The 24,173-nt window shown below is 37.1% G+C and overlaps 1 protein-coding gene across 2 annotated transcripts in view; it reads left to right on the top strand.

Annotated features, from left to right (window-relative positions):
• The window catches only part of CNTN5 (contactin 5), a 619,546-nt gene that overhangs the window by 293,817 nt on the left and 301,556 nt on the right, over positions 1 to 24,173 (top strand). For both annotated transcript variants that reach the window (XM_071555265.1, XM_071555257.1), the window contains one exon: positions 2,737 to 2,866. In XM_071555265.1, coding sequence (XP_071411366.1) covers positions 2,812 to 2,866 — 55 coding nt within the window. In that variant the 5' untranslated portion in view covers positions 2,737 to 2,811. The remainder of the gene's footprint in view (positions 1 to 2,736; positions 2,867 to 24,173) is intronic.

Raw genomic sequence — 24,173 nt, 5'->3', positions numbered from 1 at the left:
TGACATGTAACTAAACTGATTATAATCTGAAAGATTCACATTATCCCCCAAATGGGTCTGATAATGGAAAAAATCATATTCTCCTTTGTCTCATTGTATGTGCCATGGGATTGCTCTCATAATTGTGGATCACAGCCTCTACAGGTTGAAGATTCCTTGGGGTCCAATAAGAGGATATCAAAAAGGTTCTGGACAGATATGACTAATTAAGTATAGGGAACTATATGTTTTCACCTTGATGTTTTTCAAGTCAAAGACCAGAAGTACAGTCATGACCATATGTAATTAGACAAAACTTCTCATATGTGTGACTGTTTTTTCAGTCATTTGAATGCAAAATCTCTCAAGTTACGGAGTGTTAAAGCTACAGACATTGTTAAATAGATAACTAAGAAGATAGTGATCAAAGAAGTAGTGTGCAAAACATGTATGTACATGTATGGGGCAGATAGAAAACAAAAATCTGAGGAGTGGTAGAAGGAAATAAGTAGGAATAATCTCTTCTTATAAGTGGTGATTGCTTCAAATGTTTTGATACACAATGGGTAAACTTGAAGAAACTGGAATCTATTTCAACCCAATTTGCAATTAGTAAAAATGCCTGAATTTTCCTAAAACAAATTATTATTTTGTTTTGGCCTTTTAAAAATGCTTTATACCAAATATTATCATAGTACTTTCAGGAAAAGAATCACAGAATGGTTGGGGTTGGAAGGGAAGTCTGAAGATATATAGTTCAAAGTTTCTTCCAAAGCGGGTTCATCTGGAAAAGGTTGCACAGGATTGCACCCAGGAGGATTTTGAACATCTCCACAGAAGGAGACTCCACAACTTCTCTGGGCAGCCTATTCCAGTGCTCTGTCATATCTGTCAGCCTTTCATCGTAACAGAGATACTCTAGTTCCCTAATCATTTTTGCAGCCCTCCACTGAACCCTCTCTAGTACTTCCGTGTCTCTCTTGTATTGAGCAGCCCGGCAAGGGTGACCAGTACTCCAGATGCAGCCTCATTAAGGATAAATAGAATGGCAGCATCACCTCCCTAAACCTGCTGGCTTCCTAATTCAACTCAGGATACCATTGACCTTCCTGGCCACAAGGGCACACTGCTAGCTCATGGACTACTTGTCCACCAGGACCCTCAGGTCCTTCCCTGCAGAACTACTTTCCAGCAGGTCAGCCTCCAGTGGGTACTTCTGCATGGGGCTATTCCTCCCCAGGTGCAGGGCCCTGAATTTGCCTTTGTTGAACTTCAATGATTCTCTGCCCATCTTTCCAATTTGCTGACATCCTTTTGAAGAGCTACACAGACCCTTTGAGTATCCATCACTCCTTCCATTCTGTATCATAAGCAAACTTGCTGAGGGTACACTCTGTCCCTTCATCCAGGTCACAGATGAGTAAGTTGAACAAGACTGGACCCAGTACTGACCCCTGGGGAACACTGCAAGCTACAGGCCTCTAACTAGACTGCACTGCTGATCACAACACTCTGAGCTCTGCCCTTCAGCCAATTCTCAATCCACCTCACTGTCCACTATCAGCGGATTAAGAATTGCCCACCGATACGGTGGAGAGGTCTCCGCTTCCAGGAGCCAGGCTAGGAAAGCGACAAGCAGGGCTCCCTAGGATCAGGCCCCTTAGAAGCGAGGGTCGGCTCCTCCCGCCCCCGGCCCGGCGACCGTCCCGAACGGAACAAGCCCGCACTTGCCAGGAGTCCACGAGGAAAAGCCAAGTTTATTGCTGCGCGCTGGCTTTTGAGGAGAGCATGGGCATTCCCCGGATGTAGGCGGGGAAGAGGGGCCGAGACGGGGCGGAGTAACACAGTTCATTGGGTACATGCAAACGAAGGGAAGGAGGGAGGGGAGGAGCGGCAATAGGACCAATGGGAGAATGAGATGGGCGGGGAAAGTCTATCGTAGGGCTTCAGGCACTTCGAGGCGGGGACAGCCCCTGCCCGGGCTCTAGCGGCGCCTCGTGGGCGGCCCCGCCGGCAACCGCCCCTGTGGCCGGGTCGGGCCAGGACAGGGGGGATGCGACCCGGAGGGTTTTGTGGGAAGAGGGAACTTGGACAAGGAACTACCAAGGGAAAAACAACCAGGGTAGACACATTGGGGTGTATAACATTCAAACTGGGGAAACATCAATATAGGGTGTGAACATTAGAGTCCTTATAAATCTCTCGCAGAGCTTCCATATTCGGGGAGCCGGGTTCCTGGGCTTCGGTGTCCTCGTCTATCCATCTCTTGTAGTATTTTTGCCAGTGTATAAACCCTGGGTCTCCTCCGACAGTCCACTCATCTAAGCCTCATTTCCACTTCAGCTTTTTCGAACACTTTATGCCAAAAACCAACATATTGTTTTTAGAAAATTAAGAACATATGCCAAGTTATGTGATTTGAATAAATTTGCTTTGAAAAATATATGTACTGTCTTCTAAGCTTGGCTTCTTGGAAATTTAAAGCTTCAATAAACATACAGCTTTAGGGCGGTATCTGTGTAAACCTATATATACACACTCAAGGTACTGCCATAGACATTTGAGCTACTAACACAGGTAAATACTGGAACAAGATCACTCTGACGATCTGTCAGGATACTTGTCCCTGTCCATACAGAAATCTTTGAAACTAGACTTTTACTTGCATTAGGACCAGCTTTGAGTCTTGAACTGCTTATCATATTATTGAGAGATATTTTTAATTTTCCTAACAGAGGTTTATCTTTGTCCCATTAGGCTAAGCTTTTATGAAGAAACGTCAACATTGCTAACAACTGCACAAAGAAGGACAGAAGACCTTTCTGACCAAACATGTGGTTGTCATGGAAACTATTGCTGTTCCTGTCACTCACTGGCTTTCTTTCAGGTAAATCAAAACAAAACCAAGAAAATTCTACTTATTGTTTGAAGACTCTGAACTGCAAACAGAAATAGGAAGATTTAAAATTGTGCCAGAGAACATTAGCCTCATTATGAAAACTATTTGTGTGAGTGTAACAACCCAATCTCCAAGGGAAGGAAGCACTCATAATTTGAAAATGCTCCTCAGTCAAAAGAAATAACAAAAGTCAGAAGGTGCACAAACAATCAGAGTGTTTTATTAGTAAATTACACACTTGGCATGGAAATCGGTATGTTAGTTCCTGACCTACTGTATAGGCACAGAGTTTCAGGTAGGGGGGTTCGGATAAAGGGTTAGGGTGAAGAGAAAAAGGAAATTAAGCATACAGCAGTGGCTCTTGGAAAAACGGAAAGGCTAGAAGGGAAAAGAGAAATTAAAGAGGCTGATCAAAAAGGGAGAGATGAATTAAAGAACGGAAAAGAGAAAAAGAGAGGGGAAAAAGGGATCACCAGTCTCCGCTCTGGCTAATGCAGCTAATGGGATGCCAGTCCTGGTTTGATCTTCAATCCAGCTGAGAGGATGCCAATCCTGATTTCAGTGTTGATCCAGGAGATGTGGCAATCCAGCTGCATCAGTGAAGCTGATGAGATGTCCAGAAGCACTGCCCAGGTCTAAGGTGGGACCTTTATATGGACAGTTTTCTCTGCCCTGATGACAAGTTTCTCTCTTTCTCTGCTAATTGGTTATCATGCACAGTCTGTTCTTTTAGGTCTTTCTGGAAATGGGTTGGATCTTTGATGGTCCCAATCTCACCTTATAGTCCATGACCATTTCCTGCCAATCATTCCTGTGCTTGCACTGTACTGTGTTGTGGTGCTTTCCCACAGAAAAAGTCAGCCTTATGTCCACCTGACTCCCCTTCTCCAGCCAAATCTTGATCTTTCTCATGTTGTTTTAATGCCAATAGTCCTTGGTTATTACCAACAACTCCTGTCAATTATTGCTAGCAGTCTTTAGTTAGCCTCACAGCCATCTGGTTATTGGTGTTTGAGACATACACATTGGCTGCTTGTCATCTGGGAATTGAGAGCTCAACAGGATCTTACTTTGGACCATTGTTTACAGGTCATTAGAGAGTGGGCTTTGGTTCACATCAACCCCTCATAACTGATTGCTCAAAGGGTCTCAGTTGCAAGACAGTGGGCTTTAGTCGTAGTTGTTTTCCATCCTGGCTGCAATTCAACTCAGTAACTGTCTTTAAAGTTTCAGCAACAGAAATGTATTTCACTTGGATTGTTATTCAGGCAAGAAAATTAAGTTTCCAAGACTACTTGTTAAAAAACAGGTGCTCATTAGACAACACTAGTTCCTGGGAATAGACAGTGTTTCTGATAAGCTGGAGAGGGGCTTAGTCCAGGTGCAGTTTGCAAAGGCTGAGGTCTAATGAGCATTTATCAGACCATACTGTGGCTTAAGGGTGGATGGGGATGTGACTAAGTGAGCTTCTCTGGGCCTCTACACCAAGTGGCAAAATTGTAGATTTAGATTCAGATCTTTACAAGTGCTGTCCATGTGCCTTTAATTTGTACCTAAATAACGTTTTAAAGAGGGGACAACTGCATATCTCCTTTGAAAAGACAATAACCTTTTTTGTTAACCCAAACTATTACATGTGTAGTAAGTGTATATCTTTTGCAGGTTTTTCATATGGCATTACCTTAGCTGTCTTTACCTTTGCAAGTAATAAAATGAGTTCACCAATAATCATTTAAGCTTCTCATATGAGAATTTTTTTGATTTGATAGCATATTGTTTCCAATCAATTTATTTTGGCTGTCCTGTTTTCTTATTGTCCCTTATAACGCCTCTCAACAGTTACTGAGATATTCTTTTCACACACTCTTCCAAAACTTATTGGTTTTGTGTCATCACAAGGTAAAATTTAGTAAAAGTTAATGAAATAAAATATTTTGATTTGTAATAATACTGTGATATTGGACTGAGGAATTTAATAATGGAAAATGCCCCTGGATATCAATGTACGTGCTTTGGATGCACACACGAAATGGTCTAATCTAATCTGGTATTACTCATGTAGCTTCATTATCTTGTGTTATCTAAATCCATTACTTTTTGACAGGGGATTTTTTTAATTTGTTTTGGATAGTCAGACACATTGTCAATTTTAGTAACATTTATATTTTTGTGAGTCTAATAATGGTGCCTTACAATCACCACCTATTACTGCATTTTTTTTTATTGCTACAAATTCCAAGAACTTTGATGTAAAATTTTGAAGCTTTTCAGAAGTTTAAATCTAGAATTTATTCTTAAGGTTTATGTCTTCTACACTGAAATCTTTAAGAGTTAAAATTCAAGGTGTAGCAGAAGGTATTATACTGTGAAATTAGTGTACCTGGGACTGCAGTTGGTTTCACATAGCTAATATCTCTTTAGCCTCAATTGCTGTTAGAGAGGGAGCACCTGTTTGCTCCAAATAGATTTATCAAACTCTGTACAACACAATAATATGCTCCAAAATTTGAGAGACTCATATCATTTACCAGCAATTCTATATCCTTAAATTGCATATACAGGAATGAGTTTCAGCTGTTAGTCACAAGAATTGTTTAGGTACATAAGTTAAAATAATATCTTGCAAAGACTTAAAAGCATTCACAGCGACTAATACAGCATTAAAATACATAACTACTTTGGAAGTTAACCTGAAAGTCAGGATTTACAAAGTATTCTATTTAAATTGGATAATGTCCTGAAAACTCTTGCCAGTCATTCAGTATCATATTTAAAACTGACCATTCCTCTCATCTTTAAATTTTTTATTCATATCTGATGGTTTCTAAAGCATTTCTCTTTTTACATTTAATTTCAATTTGTGATTCTTTAGGATTTTTGAAGTTTTATTTCATGTTACTGCAGCAGATTTAACTTCTGTAAGAAATAATTTTAACTTCAATGCTTGTTTTCACGTTATCACATATAATGTGATAACACATACATTTTTCTCAAGCACAAAGATAACTTTGTAATTATTTCATTAATAATTGTCCATTAGTAAATTTAATGCTATCAGAGCCATAATTTAACAAAATATAACAACATTTGATTCAAAGTTATTTCAATTAGATCATCAGTGTAACTAGTAATTTACTGTCTTCCTACCTTTCACATTTGATTACATCATCCTCATTTGGAGATACTTTTATATTACAGCACTGATTAGAACATTTACAACTGGAAATAGTTCATTCCTACAGCTGATGCACTTCAAGGCAGCCTAGTAAGTTTGATGCCTGAATGCACAATTCTTAACAGTAGAGCAAGAGATATCAATGGTCTCCAGAAAGATATAGTTCAATTTCTGTTAGTTTGATTCTGTGTTAAAATTCAGTGCTTACTTATCTATTAAATCATCAGATCATGGGATCACTCTTAGCAGCAGGCAGTGTTTGAAAGAGTAATGCACTGTTGTATTGATTTTGCAATGGTGAGGGAAATCATCCAAGAAGAGAATAGATGACCTCTCCAGTTTGTGTTGATCCCTTTTTATATCATATTTGTCTTAAACCATCCCTGGCATTTTGGATCTTCGTTATGCATGAATGCATGAAAAAATGTGCTTAAGCTATGTGGAAAATAATATTTGACTGGAGGAAAAAAAATTATTTTTTAAGCACAAGACTGAGCATTGAATTATAACTCAAGTTTATTTTAGCATAAGGAAAAGGCAGTCTGGGAGTACAGCTCACAGTTATACACTTAAATTCTCAAAAGACTCACATCTATGAAATCTTGATAATTAATAGATGAAAAGAAGGTCTTAAGGTTGATAATATGTTCCTTCTTTTCTTGTGGTGTAGTACTGCCCCTCAAGCCAAATTGGAGTTGAAGAAGAATTAAGCTGTCATTTTAGACCTGGGCACTGCCTCACTTCTGATCTGACAGTTGGGAAAAAACTTGGGGTTTTGGAAGGTTTTGGGCTTTTGGTGGGGATTTTTTTTTTTGGCTCCCTAAGAAAGCAAAGACGTCAAGCTGTCAGAGAACAAGTTGCCATGGAGGACCTGTTAATCTGAAATTCAGAGTAGTTTTTTGAATCTGATTCACTTAGAATCATACCCAAGGTGAATTCAGAGATATCCAGCTTAGATTTAATCCAAGTTCATCAGAATTTAGTCTAGTGTTGTGAAATAAGATAATATGCAGGTACCTCCAAAAACGCCAGACAGTGGAAGTTCAGGAGAGTTCATTCCAAAAATCAAGAAAGATAGGTTTACAACGGAAAAAAACTGCCTCAGTGCTGCAAAAGGACTAGTCCTGAAAAAAAACACACCTCCTGTTCTCCTTCAAGGCTTTTTATTTTCTCTGCCCTCCCTCCAGGCTCAGCCTGAAGGCCCATAACACTGTGAGGGTTTATTTGTACCAGAGAGTGAGACTCTGAGCCTCTTCTGTAATGCAAGAGGAGGAACATCCAACTATCTGAAAAAAAGGGGTTTCTTACACACCAAGTCTCCTTCAGTGAAACAAGCTCTAATCTCCTTGTCATAAATCTTCTGGAAAGAGTATCTATCCTGCCAGCAGGTATATTTCTGGGGTTTTAATGTCTCGGTTCCCCCTATTCACTTTACAGTCCGCTTTAATGTATATAGTAAAGGCTATTTATTTTTTGTTCACACTAGGAACAGCTAAGCAGAGAACCCTTTTTTTTTTTTTTGTTTAGGTTTGCTAAGGTTTTCTTGTACTTATTTCTCAGAGAAGCTGGAATTGAATAGTGCTGAAAGGTATTGCTTTAAAAGAGCACTCCCTAACCTTGGCATGAGACAAACAGCTATGTGTTTTTCTGTTTCAGAAAGAGAAGTATTTTTAAAAACAAAACGAAATTACATCAGATTATCAGCTCATTGTAAATAGAAAAAATAAGACTGTGTATTTTCTGTACAGATGTAAAAAAGCTAGCTTGAGACTAGGTCTCCTGTCATTCCTTTTAATAATTATTGGTGCCTGTGATAACATGCTTCAAAATTTAAATATACGCTTCAGGTTGTGTAATAGAGCGAATGGTATTTGTAGAGTGTTAATTCTGTTTTAATCTAACACATATTTCATATGCCTTTTTGTCCCCCTTCTCATTTATCTACTTCTATATTATTACCCACTGCATGTTAATCAGGTCAAAGTGAGACTCATTTTCTCTGTAAGTCTTTATAATTCATGGCATCAATAAAATTATGGGTATAATGAAAGTAGCAAGGCTTTGTAAGATAGAGACAAAACCTCTGAGACCCAGCAGTCACTGTTCATAGCATCAAGTGGGTAAACATTTGTCCTTAAACCTCATCTCTATGTACCATTCATTTCTTTTCATCTAAAATATTCTCACTACCAAGCCAAAACTCCCTAAATACCAGGCTTTTCTCTGTATCCCTCAGTATGGTGCTCAAAGTTAAAACCAGCATGACTTTTTCTGAACAGTTGTTTGCCAGAATAGATATTAATGGAGACTTTAAAAAATGCTCTTAAGTAAGAGAGCATATGTGGAATGAACACAAGTGTCCTGTCTAGTTTTGACCTACAACTGGCAGCAATCTGAGGTGCTTCCTATCTTTTATGAGGTCCATCCCTCTCCATCTGGCTAGTTGGAGGCTTTTAGGAATTGTCTCTACCATTTGCATTTACAGGCTTCCAAAACACATCTCAAACCTGCTTAATATGTGACTTTCAGAATTACAGAAGCCACTGCCAGAAAAAAATTCATAGCCAAAGGTTCATAAAATTGTTAACCAAACCACATAAATATTCATACCCCTCAGAGTGCCAGGACTATTTCTCGGTTTTATGCTTCCCCTTTTCAGAAAATGTCATTCCCAATGCAAAGCGGACAATATATGAGATGTTGCTTCTCTGCCAAATGAATGATGAACACATGAATGACCAGTGTTTATCACTGATAAGCTTATACAATTACTCAGCATCCCCCCATGTGCTGGTCCTGCATTGATGATGGTATAGCAAATACCATGCACCTTTATCACCTTTGTAGCTGAGCATGAAAGTTGGGAGACAGAGCTGTAGATAAGTACTAGTGCCAGGGGACTTTAATGTTCTGTCTTCCAACTAAAAATGGAAAATGAGAGAACACACTTGAACCTTCTACTGCTTATCCTGAGGTATTATATTTACAGACAGTGCAAAGCAAGAAATCCAGGGTAGATTGCTGTCCAACCTCACTTCTGGATCTAGTGCTTAATTGAATTAGAAAAAAAACCCCACTTATCTGCTTAATCTTGCACTTTCTGTAATTGTTAACTCAGAAGAAGAATGCAATGTGAAAAATGATTTACTACTCCCAGAATCCTGAAACATGTTTGATGTTAAGAAGTCTTAAGGATAGGAAAAGTTACAGGCATGAAAAGAGGCACTGTGAGTATGGATATAAGAAAGTATTTTTAAGATAAATCCTTCTGCTTGCTTGCATGTCTGGGTTGGTGTTTTGGTTTGGTTTGGTTTTTTTCCGTGTTTAAGAATTTCTGGAATTAATTATTTAGGACTTTATAGCTTGATGGGGCTATGTAATGATATTCTTACATGCTGATACATACTGCTTCAACTTGCAGAATACTAGTTGTTAGGCAACTGCCTGAGGAGACCTGGGGTTTATACAGTGGCAAAAATACTACAAGAGATGGATAGATGAGGACGCCGAAATCCAGGAACCTGGCTCCCCGAATATGGAAGCTCTGCGAGAGATTTATAAGGACTCTAATAAGTTCATACCCTATATTGATGTTTCCCCAGTCTAAATGTTATACCCTTAATGTGGCTACCCTAGTTATTTTTCCCTTAGTTGTTCCTTATCCAAGTTTCCTCTTCCCACAAAACCCTCTGGGTCGCACCCCCTGTCCTGGCGCGACCCGGCCATGGGGGCGGTTGCCGGCGGGGCCGCCCACGAGCGCCGCTGGAGCCCGGGTGGGGGCTGTCCCTGCCTCGGAGTGCCGGAAGCCCTACGGTAGACTTTCCCCGCCCATCTCATTCTCCCATTGGTCCTTGTGCCGCTCCTCCCCTCCCTCCTTCCCTTCGTTTGCATGCACCCAATGAAGTGCGCTACTCCTCCCCATCTCCGCCCCTCTTCCCCGCCTACATCCGGGGAATGCCCATGCTCTCCTCAAAAGCTAGCGCGCGGCAATAAACTTGGCTTTTCCTCATGGACTCGTGGCAAGTGCGGACTTGTTCCGTTCGGGGCGGTCGCCGGGCCGGGGGCGGGAGGAGCCGACCCTCGCTTCTAAGCGGCCTGATCCGAGGGAGCCCTGCTTGTCGCTTTCCTAGCCTTGCTCCTGGAAGCAGAAACCTCTCCACCGTATCGGTGGCTATTTTCAATCCGTTGATAGGCAACTACCAGATGCCTTTCTTTTAGCATGTTAGAATTGCTATGGTAGACCTTTTCAGGGCTAAGATCATAGTAATTGTGAGCAATAGTTTGAATCAGAATAAAAACATTATCATGTACAGAAGAATTAAACTACTGCTTGATATTTCATGAAACAACTGTTGTAACACATCCACTCATATCAATGGCATACTGGAACATATTTTAATTACCTACCATAACAATACTTTCTCAGTTAAATACACTTAAGTTTGTTCCTTAAAAAGTTCCTACCTCCTAACAAATTCTTATCAACCATGAATCTAACAAATTGGTACTTAGATTATCTGTAGTTTGGAACTGGAATGACAAAACTTCCTCCAGAAAAAAATTGCGATGCCCACTGAAAAAGAGATTCCAGTCATTCTAATGTCACTGCAAATCTAGAGAAACTTTGCCCTTCACATCTGTCCTCATTTTTGTATTCTGCCTTAGTTGATGAATAAGTCTTAAACTAACAAACTGTTTAGAGTGATCCTATTGCAGTCTGATACTTTTAGAATATTTTCTATTTCATGAGATATGGTACTAAATCATATGTGATTTACTGATAGAATTATAAAAAATACAATGATTATGATGTTTTTTGGTTAAGATAATTATTTTCCCATTCCATCTTGGACTTTACACAGAAATACCTATTCGTGTCAAAATTACACAATGAGATAGTGCCTCTACTACTTCTCTTCATGTTTTTTGAATTGCACTGAAGATGATGTGCCACTGGGATTAAGTCCCAACATTGTACTCCTGGTGTCTCATCTTGATCTGAAGTGGAAATGTCAATCAGTATTACCACTTTATAATGGCTTTGATTAAAGCTTTTAGTCATCCCTCTCCAACTCTGTGGTCAAAATATTAAAGACTAAATCTCATTTAACTTCAAAACTCCCACATTTGAGTTTGGTCCATGTCTGTAGCACTGATGTAACCTAGTACTTATACCAGACTACAGTAAGGAGTGTGTCGTTCTGTTTTACTTGAGGTTTTGCATCATTTTTTTTAATTCATGGAGATTTCAAGCTGCCTGTTTACTTTTAAGGGCTAATAGAAAGATAATGGGCTAGTCGTAAAACTATTTTAATAAAGTTACAAAAGCATATTTTAAAAGTCCTGCTAATAGGGAGAAATCTGCTGTTAAGCAGTCACAAGGAGCTGGACAAAACAGCAACCATTCAGGCCCAGGTTCATCTTATTTACCTTGTATGTTTAAACTGAAATGTCACAGTTAAGAAATAATTAGTTTCCTCCCTATATATTGAGAATGGACAGTGATAGGGACTTGTAAAAGGCATCTAAACTCATCTACATCTGAACGACTTTCTGGAATTCTGCACTAAAACACACTAATTTCGAACATTAAGCATATGAAGTTAGACCTCTTTCAAGTTGGTTTGTTTGTTTTGGGTTTTTTTGTTTGGTTGGTTTGTTTGGGTTTTGTTTGCATTTTTTTGTGATTAAAGAACATAGAAGGAAAGCTTATTTCTGAACAGACATTAAATACTCATAACAATTTGAAAAAAAAAGTCTTTCACTCTAAGGTGATGTATACACTATATCTACAAAACTATCCCAAAATAATAATTAAATACTTGAATGAGGAGAAGTTAACATTTGTGAGTGTTGGGTAAATGAGAAGTGATCAGAGTATGGATACATGTGAATGCTACTTCATCATGTTCTTTTCTCATCCTGGCTGTGGGAAAGCTCAGCATAGTCAGGCACATTAGGACAAAGGCTTCTGGCATGGAGTGATGGGAACAGAACCCTGACCCCAGGCATCTTTCTGGCTTCACATATCTTTAGCAATAACAGCGTATTGTGAACTGTATTACTTGCTAGTAAGCGTATTCAGGAACTTTGTTTACATCCAGCACCTCCAGTTAGGTACTATATGTGGCAATGTAATACATCTCTCTCATGACTAAAAGAGACTCACACAGTTAATATTTAATAGAGCACTTTGGTTGCTAGGACAATCAGTCTGTTCTGTTTGATAAATGTTGTTTCTTTTGTTTTTGTTTTTTTTTTTTTTACCCCAGAGTAACTTTATCATTTGTAGCCACTGTAAACAAGGTCATAGAGTCTGTGTAGAGACTAACTTAGCATAATCACTAGAAAAACAATCAAATCTGTCTCTCAGCTACATGTGAAAAGTTTGTCTTCAGCCAAAAGTTCAGCTGAACCAAACTGTGGGGGACAGCCTTTCCGCTCTATGCAGCTCAAGGAAAATGAGATCTGCCCGCTCAAAGCAGTACTTGAGATCTGCTGGTTTCATTCATAAAGCCTGATTCTTACTGCAAGCCAACAAATTGTTGAAAATAGTTCTTACTTTTTTCCCAGATATTCCATGTCATATTATTTTTCAATTACTGCAGTGGGTGATACTTCACCTGAAGCCCTCACCCCCAGGAACCTCTGCTCCTTTCATTCTTATTACTGGCAATTCAGCTGTTGTGCTGCATATTGCAGCAGTGAGAAGGTTTTTGTAGCAATATTTGTAATAGGTTTACTAGCAAAAGTAATTAATTCTATGAAGTGATTATAATTTTCCTTAAGTGTGCTCCTAGGTGACCACTTCTCATGATCACAAGTAACAAAAACAGTAACACTTGGTCTTAATAAGCAACTGAGTCAGTTTTCCCTTTCCTCCAGTGCCAAAGATGTACAAGTAGTTAGCTCATAATACAGAAAAATTTTGAATTTCAAAGCATCAGTAACAATATAACAAAATACATAATAAAATAAGTTATTCACTTCATTTCAAAAAGTCAGAGGCTAGCACATGTTTCTTAAGCATTGATCTGGCCTTTTCTAATAGGAATGCAATAAAAAGGCAGTGAAACCTTTGAAAGTATGACAAATTCAACTTTGAAATTAGAAATATTTTTCTAGTAATGAGGTTAACAATATTGTAACAGCTCTATCAGGAGAGCTGACAGCCATGACAGTGCTTAAAGTCAGAAAGCAAACTTAAATAACTTTAAAAATTAAATGCTTTATCAAGTTTCTAATAGAAATTCTATGGAGAATGCAAGTCAATGTGTGTGTATGTGTGTGTTTGTGTGCCCACCTGTGTTGAAAGAGATTAACACTGGCTTGCCTTCTAGACAATTTTTGGGTTGCATTAATCTCTGTGCTTTCCCCACACACACCTTCCACCTTCCCCTTAGGGGTTCGTTGAGAGCACAGCAAGCCTTGTAATGATCACTTTCATAGGACTGGTCAAACGTTTCTTTATGTGATATAAAATTATCAGGCTAGATGTGTTCAGCAATTTTTCTGGCTTTACTTTCCTACAACCATATAAGCAAGATAAAAGAACAACCAAATTGTTGGTTTATGTCCAGCCGTATTTCAAGCAATAGCACCTTAGCTTTTAACTCTAAGGAATACAACACTGTACATTAAGATGTTACAGAAAAAACAACAAAGTAAAACAACACAAACAAAAAACAACAGAAACAAAAACAGCTGAAAGGAAGTTTTATGGATTTATTCTTCATTGCTTGATTCCAACATTAAATAGCAAATATACTATTGGAAAAGTTCCCTATGTCCTTGGGTCTTCCAGAGTTTACTTTTCTGTGGTTAAAACTTCCAGTCAAGACTCTTCAAGGAGTGCATTGCCAAGTGTGCATGAGGATCTCTTCTGTTTTTGCTTAGTATGGTCAAATATACTTGGTGATAAGAAGAGATTAATTGACAAACCGCAGACCACACATTTAGGGTAAATAGCACCCCCTTGCTCTATCAAATGCAAAATATTGATATAGCAAGTAACATCACCAAAATTATATAGGAGAAATCAAATTGACATCCTGGACTAAAAAGATTTAGATATAAAAGACATAAGTAATTGTTTACTTTTGGGGAAAAAAAATCAAAATGTGTATAAAACACCTTCAGAAACGTTCCAGGTAGCTAAACTCATTGCTGTGCTGAAACAAAAAGTCATGTACTTATTAATGTCATAAAGTTTCAGCAATGATATGATTTTCCTTGCACAGCTAACGTTCATAGCTACTCTATATCTGATAATTATCAGTGTTAGAGGTAGTGATAAGATAACTTGTTTCCTTGCAAATATTCTGTGCTTTTCTCTAGGTGTTAACTATCTTTTGTAATTTCTCCTCAGATTAGTGGCAGTATGTTAAACTCACAGAAGTCTTAACCAATATGAAGTTAATACTTGTTGCTTATTTCATACTTGAAGAAGTCTTCATGTGCTAAAAAAAATTATTTGGGTATTCTTCTAGTTTTTCATTGGTTGATCATATAAAAGGTTTTCTTACCATTTGAAAACATAGGTCCTTTTTGGAGTCACCACAAAAATGTAATTCTCAACTTCTGTGTTGAGAACCTGATTGTCATTTGGAAAAATTATTAAATTATATAAAAATAAAATTTGTTAGTGTGTCCACAAGGCAGGCAAGCTCACTGATGTAGAGAGGTCACATATCTTATCAAAAAATTAATAAATACCTTTCATATGTATGTAGCTATGATTGAACCTCTTGCTGTTCCAGAGTTAAAGATGCACTTGTCAGGTCTGTACTGCCTTTGCTTAAATTGTTACTAGCAGTTCAGTGAGAGCAATTTCTTAACTGTACTGTAGCTAAATCTCTTTCCTAAACTAAATGAAAATAAAGTGTGAAAAATAAATTTCTCTCCTGTCAGTAAGTATGATATATACTTACACTGTTCAGTGCTAAGTCAGTGGGAGGCAGTTTATTGAGCTCCATGCAGCACTGTGACTGGTAACTGCTTTGTTCAGTGGACTGCTTTAATAGGAAGGTTTTTCCTATTATGTGCAGTAGTGTGAAAATGTTGATCATACAGAAGAACATATCCTGCAATTTTGGCTTTCATTCAACATGGCTAGCTGTGCTATGTACTGAGGCCACTTCAGTAGTGGTTTTAGTTTGCTTCGCTGGATTTATTAACCGTAATGTATTGAAGTAGAAAAGCTTTATCTAGTATTTTGTTAAATACTCCATTAGAGCCGTTTTTAATTGGAATTTTTCTGTGGTCCTGTGTTGGATGAGTGAGGAGATTGTGCAGTTTTTTAATATTTTTATCTTAGCACCACTATTTACACAGCTCACGAGCTCAGTGCTTAAACAGTTCCTGTAGCATTGATGTCCACTGGGGTGTGAGCCCTGTGATGAGTGCCTGTGCTTCTAGTGTTTGCTCTTAATGTTGTGTGCAACTGTGAAAAGGGAGTGTTGTAGTCATGGCACTATAGGTAGTGTCAATTTAGCTCAGTACAAAGCTGTAGGTGGTTTGATATGGCTCACCACACAGCCATTAAGAGTATCATCTTTGCTCAGTACAGAATTGTGGGTGATAGTATTTAAACTCCTCTAACACTGTGAGTAATAGCATTCTCATTTTGTCCAGGAAGAAATGTGAAGACAGGCATTTTGACTGAGCCTGTGATTTAAGTGAGTTGGGTAAAAAAAGAATAGTTGCATCATCTGCAAGAGGATGTGGCATCATTGAAATTTAGCATTGATTTTTAAAGTGATTAAAAAAGAACAATGGATCACAGAGTCAGCCAGATTCAGAAGAAAAAGATGAGCATATTCATAAATATCTCCTGACATTAGCACTCATGTCAGTTAGCAGTTCTGAACCCCTCCCTAAAGATGCTGCTTTTCTCTAAGTGCTGTGGAAACTACTCTTAAATGAGGTGCTTAATCTAGATGACTAAATCAAGTGGTGTGAACATTGTTCTGTAACTCTCCACCTGCTGTTCACTTCCTGTTCAAGAAGTTAAAAGCAAAGAAGGTCTCAAAATTATTTTAGAAAGCAAAACATATAAGATGTAGAATGAAAATATGCAGAAATGACAGATTATGAATGTTTTCTGCAAATGAATGCTCTTTGCCTCATAGCTACTTTTTGCTAGGATAAAGTGAGGTTTGTGATGATCTATTCTAAATCTACATATGTCAAAGATGGGTGAAGGTGAATAGTGAAATTATTGTATTTGCAAGAAAATAAACCCACCCTGATGGCATTGACCTGTATTCTGATTTGGTGACCTTACCCACCAGGTGTTACATGGAACATTACATTTCTATAGAGTTCACAATTCTACCTATAGTTAATTTTCATAGTATATCAGAATAATCATTTATTTCCTAAAGTAATTATTGCTCAAAGTAGCATATTTTTCTGTTTGTAATGTATTTTTTGAATTCTGATTTTTTGATGACCATTTTAGATAGAGTTAAAAAATATAGAATTTTTATTTTCCACTTGCTGGGCAGTCCTTAAAACTTCTTAACAGTGCTGGATCTATCATTTTAATGAGTTTAACATTCATAATTATAGGAAAAAACTTTTAATAGTGAAAAAAATGAGCAACTCATACAGGAATGGGCATAGTGAAATGGAAAAGAAACTACGGCAGATTTCTCCTTAAGTTAATTTCAACATTAGGCAGTTCAATGCCTCCCTGGCATCTGATCCCATCAGATCTCAGAAGCTAAGCAGGGTCAGCCCCGGATTAGTACTTGGATGGGAGACCTCCTGGGAAATGCCGGGTGCTGTAGGTTCTAGTGCTGAGGACTTCACTGGCACTGTCCAAGCTCGCTTGGCCGTGGCAGATGAACCTCAGGACTGAAACAGTGGGGCCACTTCTGCGCACGCTGAGCCTCACCTAAAATCCACTGCGCAGGCTGGAAGGGCACACCCACATGGGGACAGCCCTTCCCAAGTCTTCGTTCGCGAAGCTGAGCCACACAACACTAATTTCAACATTGTTTGGCACATAGGGTAAAATGAGGACTAGTGCTGGACTTAGTGAGTTTAACATATGATATAGTTTGTATAAATTCTGATATAGATTGTCCAAAATGAGGTTAGCTTGTCTAGCAACACACAGTGTCAGGCAAACAAAAAATTTAAATGCTGAACAGTTTGTACTTCTAGACTTTTCCTGTGTTCTTTAGTTTGAGGATTGTATCATGATCGTTCAAGGTTCAAAAATTGTTAAATTGCACCTTTAAGGATGTAAAAAAGAAGTATCTTTGTTTAGCAAGATATCCTATGTGTACTCCTTTGAATTTCAGAATTAAGCATTAGATTAGATTTAGGAATGAAAAAAGGTAATTCCATTAACAACTGAAAGAAAATAAAAGAAATTTCCTCTAAAACTCCCTAGGTCTTCTGTGTTCTGCTCAGTATGGTCTTAAATAATGGCTGTAATTTACACTGTAATCTGTGGTAGTTAAGGCTACAAATTTGCATGTCTCCCAATTTGCAGAGCAGGTTAATGTGTACTGTAGTGTAATGTGACAGTATAGTGGAAATGCCAGACTGCTACAAGAAAAATTAAGTAGGAAATCTAAAGCAAAACATTAGTATTTTAATTGCGTGTGATTTATGGAAAAAAATCATTTAGTACAATTCCCTTTCCAAGGAACACACAGGGTCATTTTTATTTTTATGTTCTTCTGGTCAGTTGCCCTTATATTTGTTGCTAAGGTTTTAAAATATTTGTGATAAGAATCTTTATAACAAGCAAAATACTTTTATAATGATAAAATGATTTATTTTCTGATATAAGACTAAAGAAAGTTAGCAGCATTTTAAAAGAGAAATTGAGTTTCCACTTTGATAAGGTATATTTTGTCATAAATTATAGAGTTCTGTAATGAACTTTTCTTAATTATCTTCATTTTTACATTACTCATGTCAGTGAAAAAGTTCATTTTTAAATAGTAATTAATCTTCCAAATAGAGAGAAAGCATATGCCTTTCTAGAAAGGCTTTATATTTACAACCAGAGTCTTCCTGTAACATTTTTTTATATCTGTTCTTGTAAACTGTTAAATAAATTTCTTCTTTTCCTCTTTTACTTACACTCTTCCATTGGTTCTCCTTCTAAAAGAGCTGGTAAGGTGGAAGCCCCTTATTATTTCGTTCAGCTGTGTAGACAGTGCTTCACAATATTCCAAAAAGCTGAAAATTCTGAAAATATTTGGAAGATTTTTTTTTTCAAATAGAGTTATTATTCCTCTGTGCAAAGAATATAAAGATTTAAGCAATTTATCAGACTGCCTTAGGAGAGAAGAGTCTTACTAAAGACTAAAATTAATTAATTAATTGAAGACTTAATAACAATGGTTTTGATATTTTCTTGATGTTTAAGAAATAAGAAATTGTAAAATAAAAAAGCTAGCTCTTGTCTGAAAATGCTTTAATGAAGATTTTGTGGCATGAAATAAAAGTAAAGGATTAAAAATAGATATATATCTTGTTTCTAAATCTACAAAGGGTTTTAATGTATCTGTAGAGAAATTCATCAAAGCTACTTTCCAAGGCTCTGATCACAATATTCTCATAATGAATTTCAAAGTAATTTTTTCTAATATTTGCTTTATTTGTCTAGGAGTAATCAAAACAAACAAAAAAAATAGTACCAAAGGAGCAATTGATGGGTTTTCTTCTAGCTGGAAGCCTTGAAACTTGTCTTTTCTCTGGTTGCAAAAGCATATCTGCGGTGTGATATGTTGCCTGTCCATGTTACTATCACACTATAAAAGGATTGCCAGGTCTTTAAGAGTCTGGATCCTGGGAACTGGTTGGATGTACTTTTAAAAGTTCTTGCAGTTCAACCCAGAGAACATGTTTTACTACCTGCAGAGATGTTATTGTTAGTGCAGAAGTTGTTTTGTTCTCATGTTCAGTGAGACATGAGCACAGGTGGCAGTGATACTCAAAGTTTCCGTCCATCCTAAATTTAAATTGCAAATGGATAAATGCTTATCTTTGTTTTTAAGTTTTTATTATGAATTCCAAGAATCACACACTTAGAGATGATTAATTCTCAAGGACATATGCTACCTAAGATAAACATCCCCTTACATTCTTGATGTAAAAATATAGGAAGATTATAAGTCAAATTTTACATTACAACATATTGTTCTGCCAGCAGAAAAAGATTGCTATTAATTAGTTCACAATTAGTCTCTCTTATTTATAATCTCATAGTATTAGATATTGATGTAATTAATAGATTAGCAGCTTCATTTAATGGTGTCAAACAGGCCAAAATGCAAATAGAGGTTGCTTTAATGGGATTTATTGATTTATGTGCATATGGCTTTTATTCAATTTTGTACTTGATCTACACAATTGCTTATATTTTAGTTCATAAAGAAAATGGAGGCAGCTCCTGGATATATTAGGGAATAATTTTAGGATTTGTAAGTAGACCTCTTTCTGTACGTCCCTCACATGCTGCATCCCATTCTCTTAACACAAGTTAATATTGCTTTAACTCTTGCTTCAAAATGAAGTTAGAAAAAGTAAATTTCAGGGACTGTGTTGAAGTATTATGTACTGAGAAGATTCAGAAAATTAGGTATTGTACTACTTAGACTACTTAGAGATGTTGGTATAACCTATTTCAAGATACCACCACATGCTTCTTAGGAAACATTCAAATTTCACAAATTAAAATGTCAGAAATTGTTTTATTTGGACTTTTAAAAAAAGCTAGAGAATTTTGACCTGTAGCTCTTGCAATTGCAAAAGTTGTTAGTCAAATCAACTGTTTTCTGATCTCTATCTGCCCTCAACCAGACCCTAAGACCATCCCTGTAATTAACAAGTGGGGCCTGCCAGTGATATTTTCCTCTTAAATGATGTAGAGGAAAGAGCATTCATGTAGCTGCATATACAGCAGCATATCTTTGATCTTCAATTTGCATGAATATGAATTTCAGGTAATCTGCTCACCCCTTTAAAAAAGTAAAATTAAAAAGGGGAAATTAAAAAGAAAACAAAACCAGTTGTTAAATAGATACCAGCCCTTCAACAGAGCCTGCATTAGACCTTGGACGAACTGACTGACCTTGTGAAAATGGTCTCTCTCTTTCTATTGGTGATAGAGTGAGTTGAGTCTCTCAAATCAGGCATATTCATTACAGTGTTCGGGGGTTTTTTTGCAAGATTGAATCAAATCCATCTATGTTATATAAATAAAATAGTGCAGATATCTATAAAACAGATTTGTGCCAAATCACTACTCAAATCTCATTTTTGTTGCCCTTTCCTGAGCTTTTTAAAACTCTGACTAATCTCCTCTCCTGCGTCCATCCCACCCCCCTTGCCGCCCCCAACTGGTAAGTGAGGTTCACCAAGTAAACCTGATTGAAGTACATTCACAACGGCAGGAGCAAGAGGTTTTTTCCTGTTATTTTGTTGAAGCATACATTCCAAACAGTTAAAACAGAATTTTACAATACCCTACTGTCTTGATAGTAAAGTAGCTTGGAATGAATTTGGTTTAATGAAATTAAAATCATAGAGTATGACTGGAGAGGAAGTCCTTTGGTACTTGCCTGAATTCATAATTTTACAAGTGTAAAACCCCAATAGATCACATGCAAATGTAGATTTTTCAAAACAGTATGGAAAGATTTACAATAGTATGTTCTCAGTTAATCAGCCAACTACAGAATTTTAATTATCTCATCTGTGGAGATGTAGCGATTTCATTTCTAAAGGAAGTTTTGCAAATACACTGTAAAACTACACCTCTGCTTTGTTTAGCTATAGACAACCAAACAAACTCAATCAATCTTCCAAACAGAAGCCCTATTCAGAAATCATTCTGACATCTATGGGATTGGTTTGTATTTTCTTTCTAATTAAGATGAAGAACTACTAGGCTTTTGAGATGTAATTTTTAAAAGCATTGTTTTATCTAAAAAAAAAATATAGATTTGATAAAATATTAGTTACTTCAAAAACCTGGTATGCATATATTTGCTTGTCATACCCTCCTTTTATTTAAAGGTTTTGGAAGTATATGGACATAATTTTACTTCCTATACTAGATATGTAATTCAGGCACATTAAAAGTCGATCCTCTGGGTATCATCAACAAATACAAAAGCAGCACTCTTTTAAGATTATTTTAGGACACAGACTGAAAGCCTAATTGCTGCCTTTTTTGACCAATTGATTTTTTCCAAGCTGTGTCACTAATCTATAATGTAACCATAATTTGATCTCATCTATAGGATACCAGACTTCCTATATGTCAATCTCTTGCCTATTGTGGAAACAGCCTTTCCAAATAAAAAGGTCTTATAAGTCTAAGGGATATGTACATATCAAAAACTCTTTTTCTTTTTTTTTTCTTTATTATCCATACCTCTTAGGTAGAACTAGCAACTGCCATGCTGGCTATAAGTATTTCTTATTTTGACTTCTGTTTAATAGAGGATGTGTACTTCCTGATTCTATGATTTCATTTAGTATTCACATTTGTACACTTGCCTGTCCCAAACCCTTATTAATCTTTCTCACTAGTATTCTTACAGTGCTATGCAGTTCTTAGAAGGTACTCTCTTACATACTCCTCCTTTTTATGGGTCTTACAGTCTTTTTGTACCTAAAATTAGACATGTAGAAACAATTACTCAAACAATTTTTAGTTACTAAATATAAACTTTCTCATATAATGGAAGTGTTAAAACCCTGAGAGCACTTCTCTAGGTTTTCCCACCTATTTTAATAAGAAAATATCATAATAATCAAATTAGTACAACTTTTTTATCTCAAAGCGCATAGTACTGCATACTTAGAGCACCAATACTTCTATTTTATTTCATTGTCAAGGCTTAGATAAACTGTATTCTCCACAGCTGTCACTTATTTTCTAGGTTTAATAATAAAAATATTTCACCTGTTCCATTTGAAATTAAGAAAATAAAAGAAAGTAGAATAGAGTTAGTTCAGCATATTTCTTTCAGACAGAATTAAGACAACAGTTAACAAAACTAAAATTAACACATTGAATAGAGACCTGCTAAAGAGTATTTCTCTGTATTTGCTCTTAGTACTTTTTTTTTCTTCCCAGATGTTGTAACCACCTTGCCTTATTCAAGAATAATGATGTCATATTTGAATAGATCAAGGATGCAGGTCACTATTCTTTGATAAGGCAGGAAATCAAATTATGTACCCATATTTTATAAAAGACACTGCCGCTCCCACTGTTATTTCAGTTATTGAGAGTATTTAAGGAAAACAGGGTATGGAAAGTTAGTAGATGTACAGTTTCCAGCTGGTGTTTCACCTTGTTTCCCATGTTTATTTCTTCTTATCATTCAGTGAATTTGCGCATCTCTTTTCACATCATTTCTGTAAGTATGAATTCTCAAAGTAAGCAACACAACTGTATGACAAGGACAGAATAAGCAAATGTTGTTAAATGAGTTATATATGAATAGGAATGTAGTCTTTCAACCAGATTTTAGGAATTAATTAAAAGCAAGAACATACTCTTTCTTGATTCCTATATTGTCACAGAATTATAGAATGGTTTGGATTGGAAGAGACCTTAAATATTATCTACTTCCAACCCACCTGCCAAGTATAGGAACATCTTCTACTAGACCAGGTGACTTAGGGCCCTATCCAACCTGGCCTTGAACAATTCCAAGGATGGGACATCCACATCTCTGCCAGCCCTTTTGAGGCCACACTTGGAGTACTGTGTCCAGTTCTGGACTCCACAACACAAGAGAGCCGTGGACATGTTAAAGAAATTCCTATGGAGATCCATGAAGTTAAATATGTCTCCTATGCAGAAAGGCTGAGAGACCTCAGCCTGTTCAGCCTGGAGAATAGAAGTCTGAGGTGAATTTGGTCAATGTCTACAAGAACCTGAGGGGAGAATGCCAAGAGGATGGAACCAGTCTCTTTTTTTTCACTGGTGCCCAGTGACTGAAGAGATAATGGGTACAAACTGAAACACAGGAGAATCCCTCTGAACATGGAGGAATACTGTTTTACTTTGAGGGTGACTGAGCACAGGTTGCCCAGAGAGATCAGAGGCTGTGAACTCTCTCTCCTTGGAGATATACAAAAGCTTCCTCTACGTGGTCTTGTGCAGCCAGCCCTGTGTGTCCTTGCTGTAGCATGGGAGTTGAACCAGATGACCTCTGGAAGTCACCTCCAACCTTAGCCAATCTATGAATTAGTTAATCAGTACTGGAGCAGGTTGAAAAAACCAAAGTCTTCAAAAAAATCAGTGTAGGTACTAGTGAGTTTGCCAAAAAGCAGAAATCGTATGTCAATTTTTTTTTTCCTTAACAGAAGGATGAATGCAATAGATCTGTTTTTCTATGGCTTATCCTTCCTTATGCCTTAGGTCTGCTGCTCTCAGAGAAGTCAGCAGATGTTGGGCATTAAGTTTGCTAGTTAAAGAGGCATTACTTCTGCCAAGCAAAGTGTGAAAACCTTCTTTTTGCTTTAGGAGTTGACCTTTACATATATTGTAGATCAAGTATAGCAACTTTTTACCCTTTCCTTCTCTCCTTCTCACTTCTTTTTTCATACATTTTCTTATCAGCTCATTATTAGACAAAACATGCTCCTAAACTGCTTTATTAGCCATTACATAGGGCTACCCATTTGACTTGTTGGCTTCAGTGCTTGTAAAATACCTTGTACTTACAGTTGAGTGGAATAGTAAAAAACTTAGTAATTTTACAGACTACAGCTTTGCAATTATGAATTTTTTAATGTATACAGTGGTTTGCTTTGGGGTCTCTAGGTGCTCAGCCTGAGAAAGCAAAAAGGAACCATGTATGAATTTTAAAAGTACTATTATGCAGACTGTGTTAACTGAGGTTTGCAAGTTTGCCATTGTGGAAAAAAAGTCTTTGGAGACTTGTTGACACTAAATACAACAGCAGAAATATCACTATCAAAATGTTATTTACATTCCCAGTGGAACCCCGAGGAATTCTGGCTGCTTTCCTTCTTCATTTACATTTATTTTCTACTTGTTCAGCAGAGTTCAGAAAGAAGAAAAAAAAATCAATTTACACATTTATCTATGATGTTCTTGGACTT

This window comes from Pithys albifrons, chromosome 1, assembly GCF_047495875.1.
Source record: "Pithys albifrons albifrons isolate INPA30051 chromosome 1, PitAlb_v1, whole genome shotgun sequence".
In the NCBI taxonomy this organism is placed as follows: Eukaryota; Metazoa; Chordata; class Aves; order Passeriformes; family Thamnophilidae; genus Pithys; species Pithys albifrons.
Note: the sequence above shows the minus strand (reverse complement) of the source record. Positions and strands in the feature narration are given on the sequence as shown.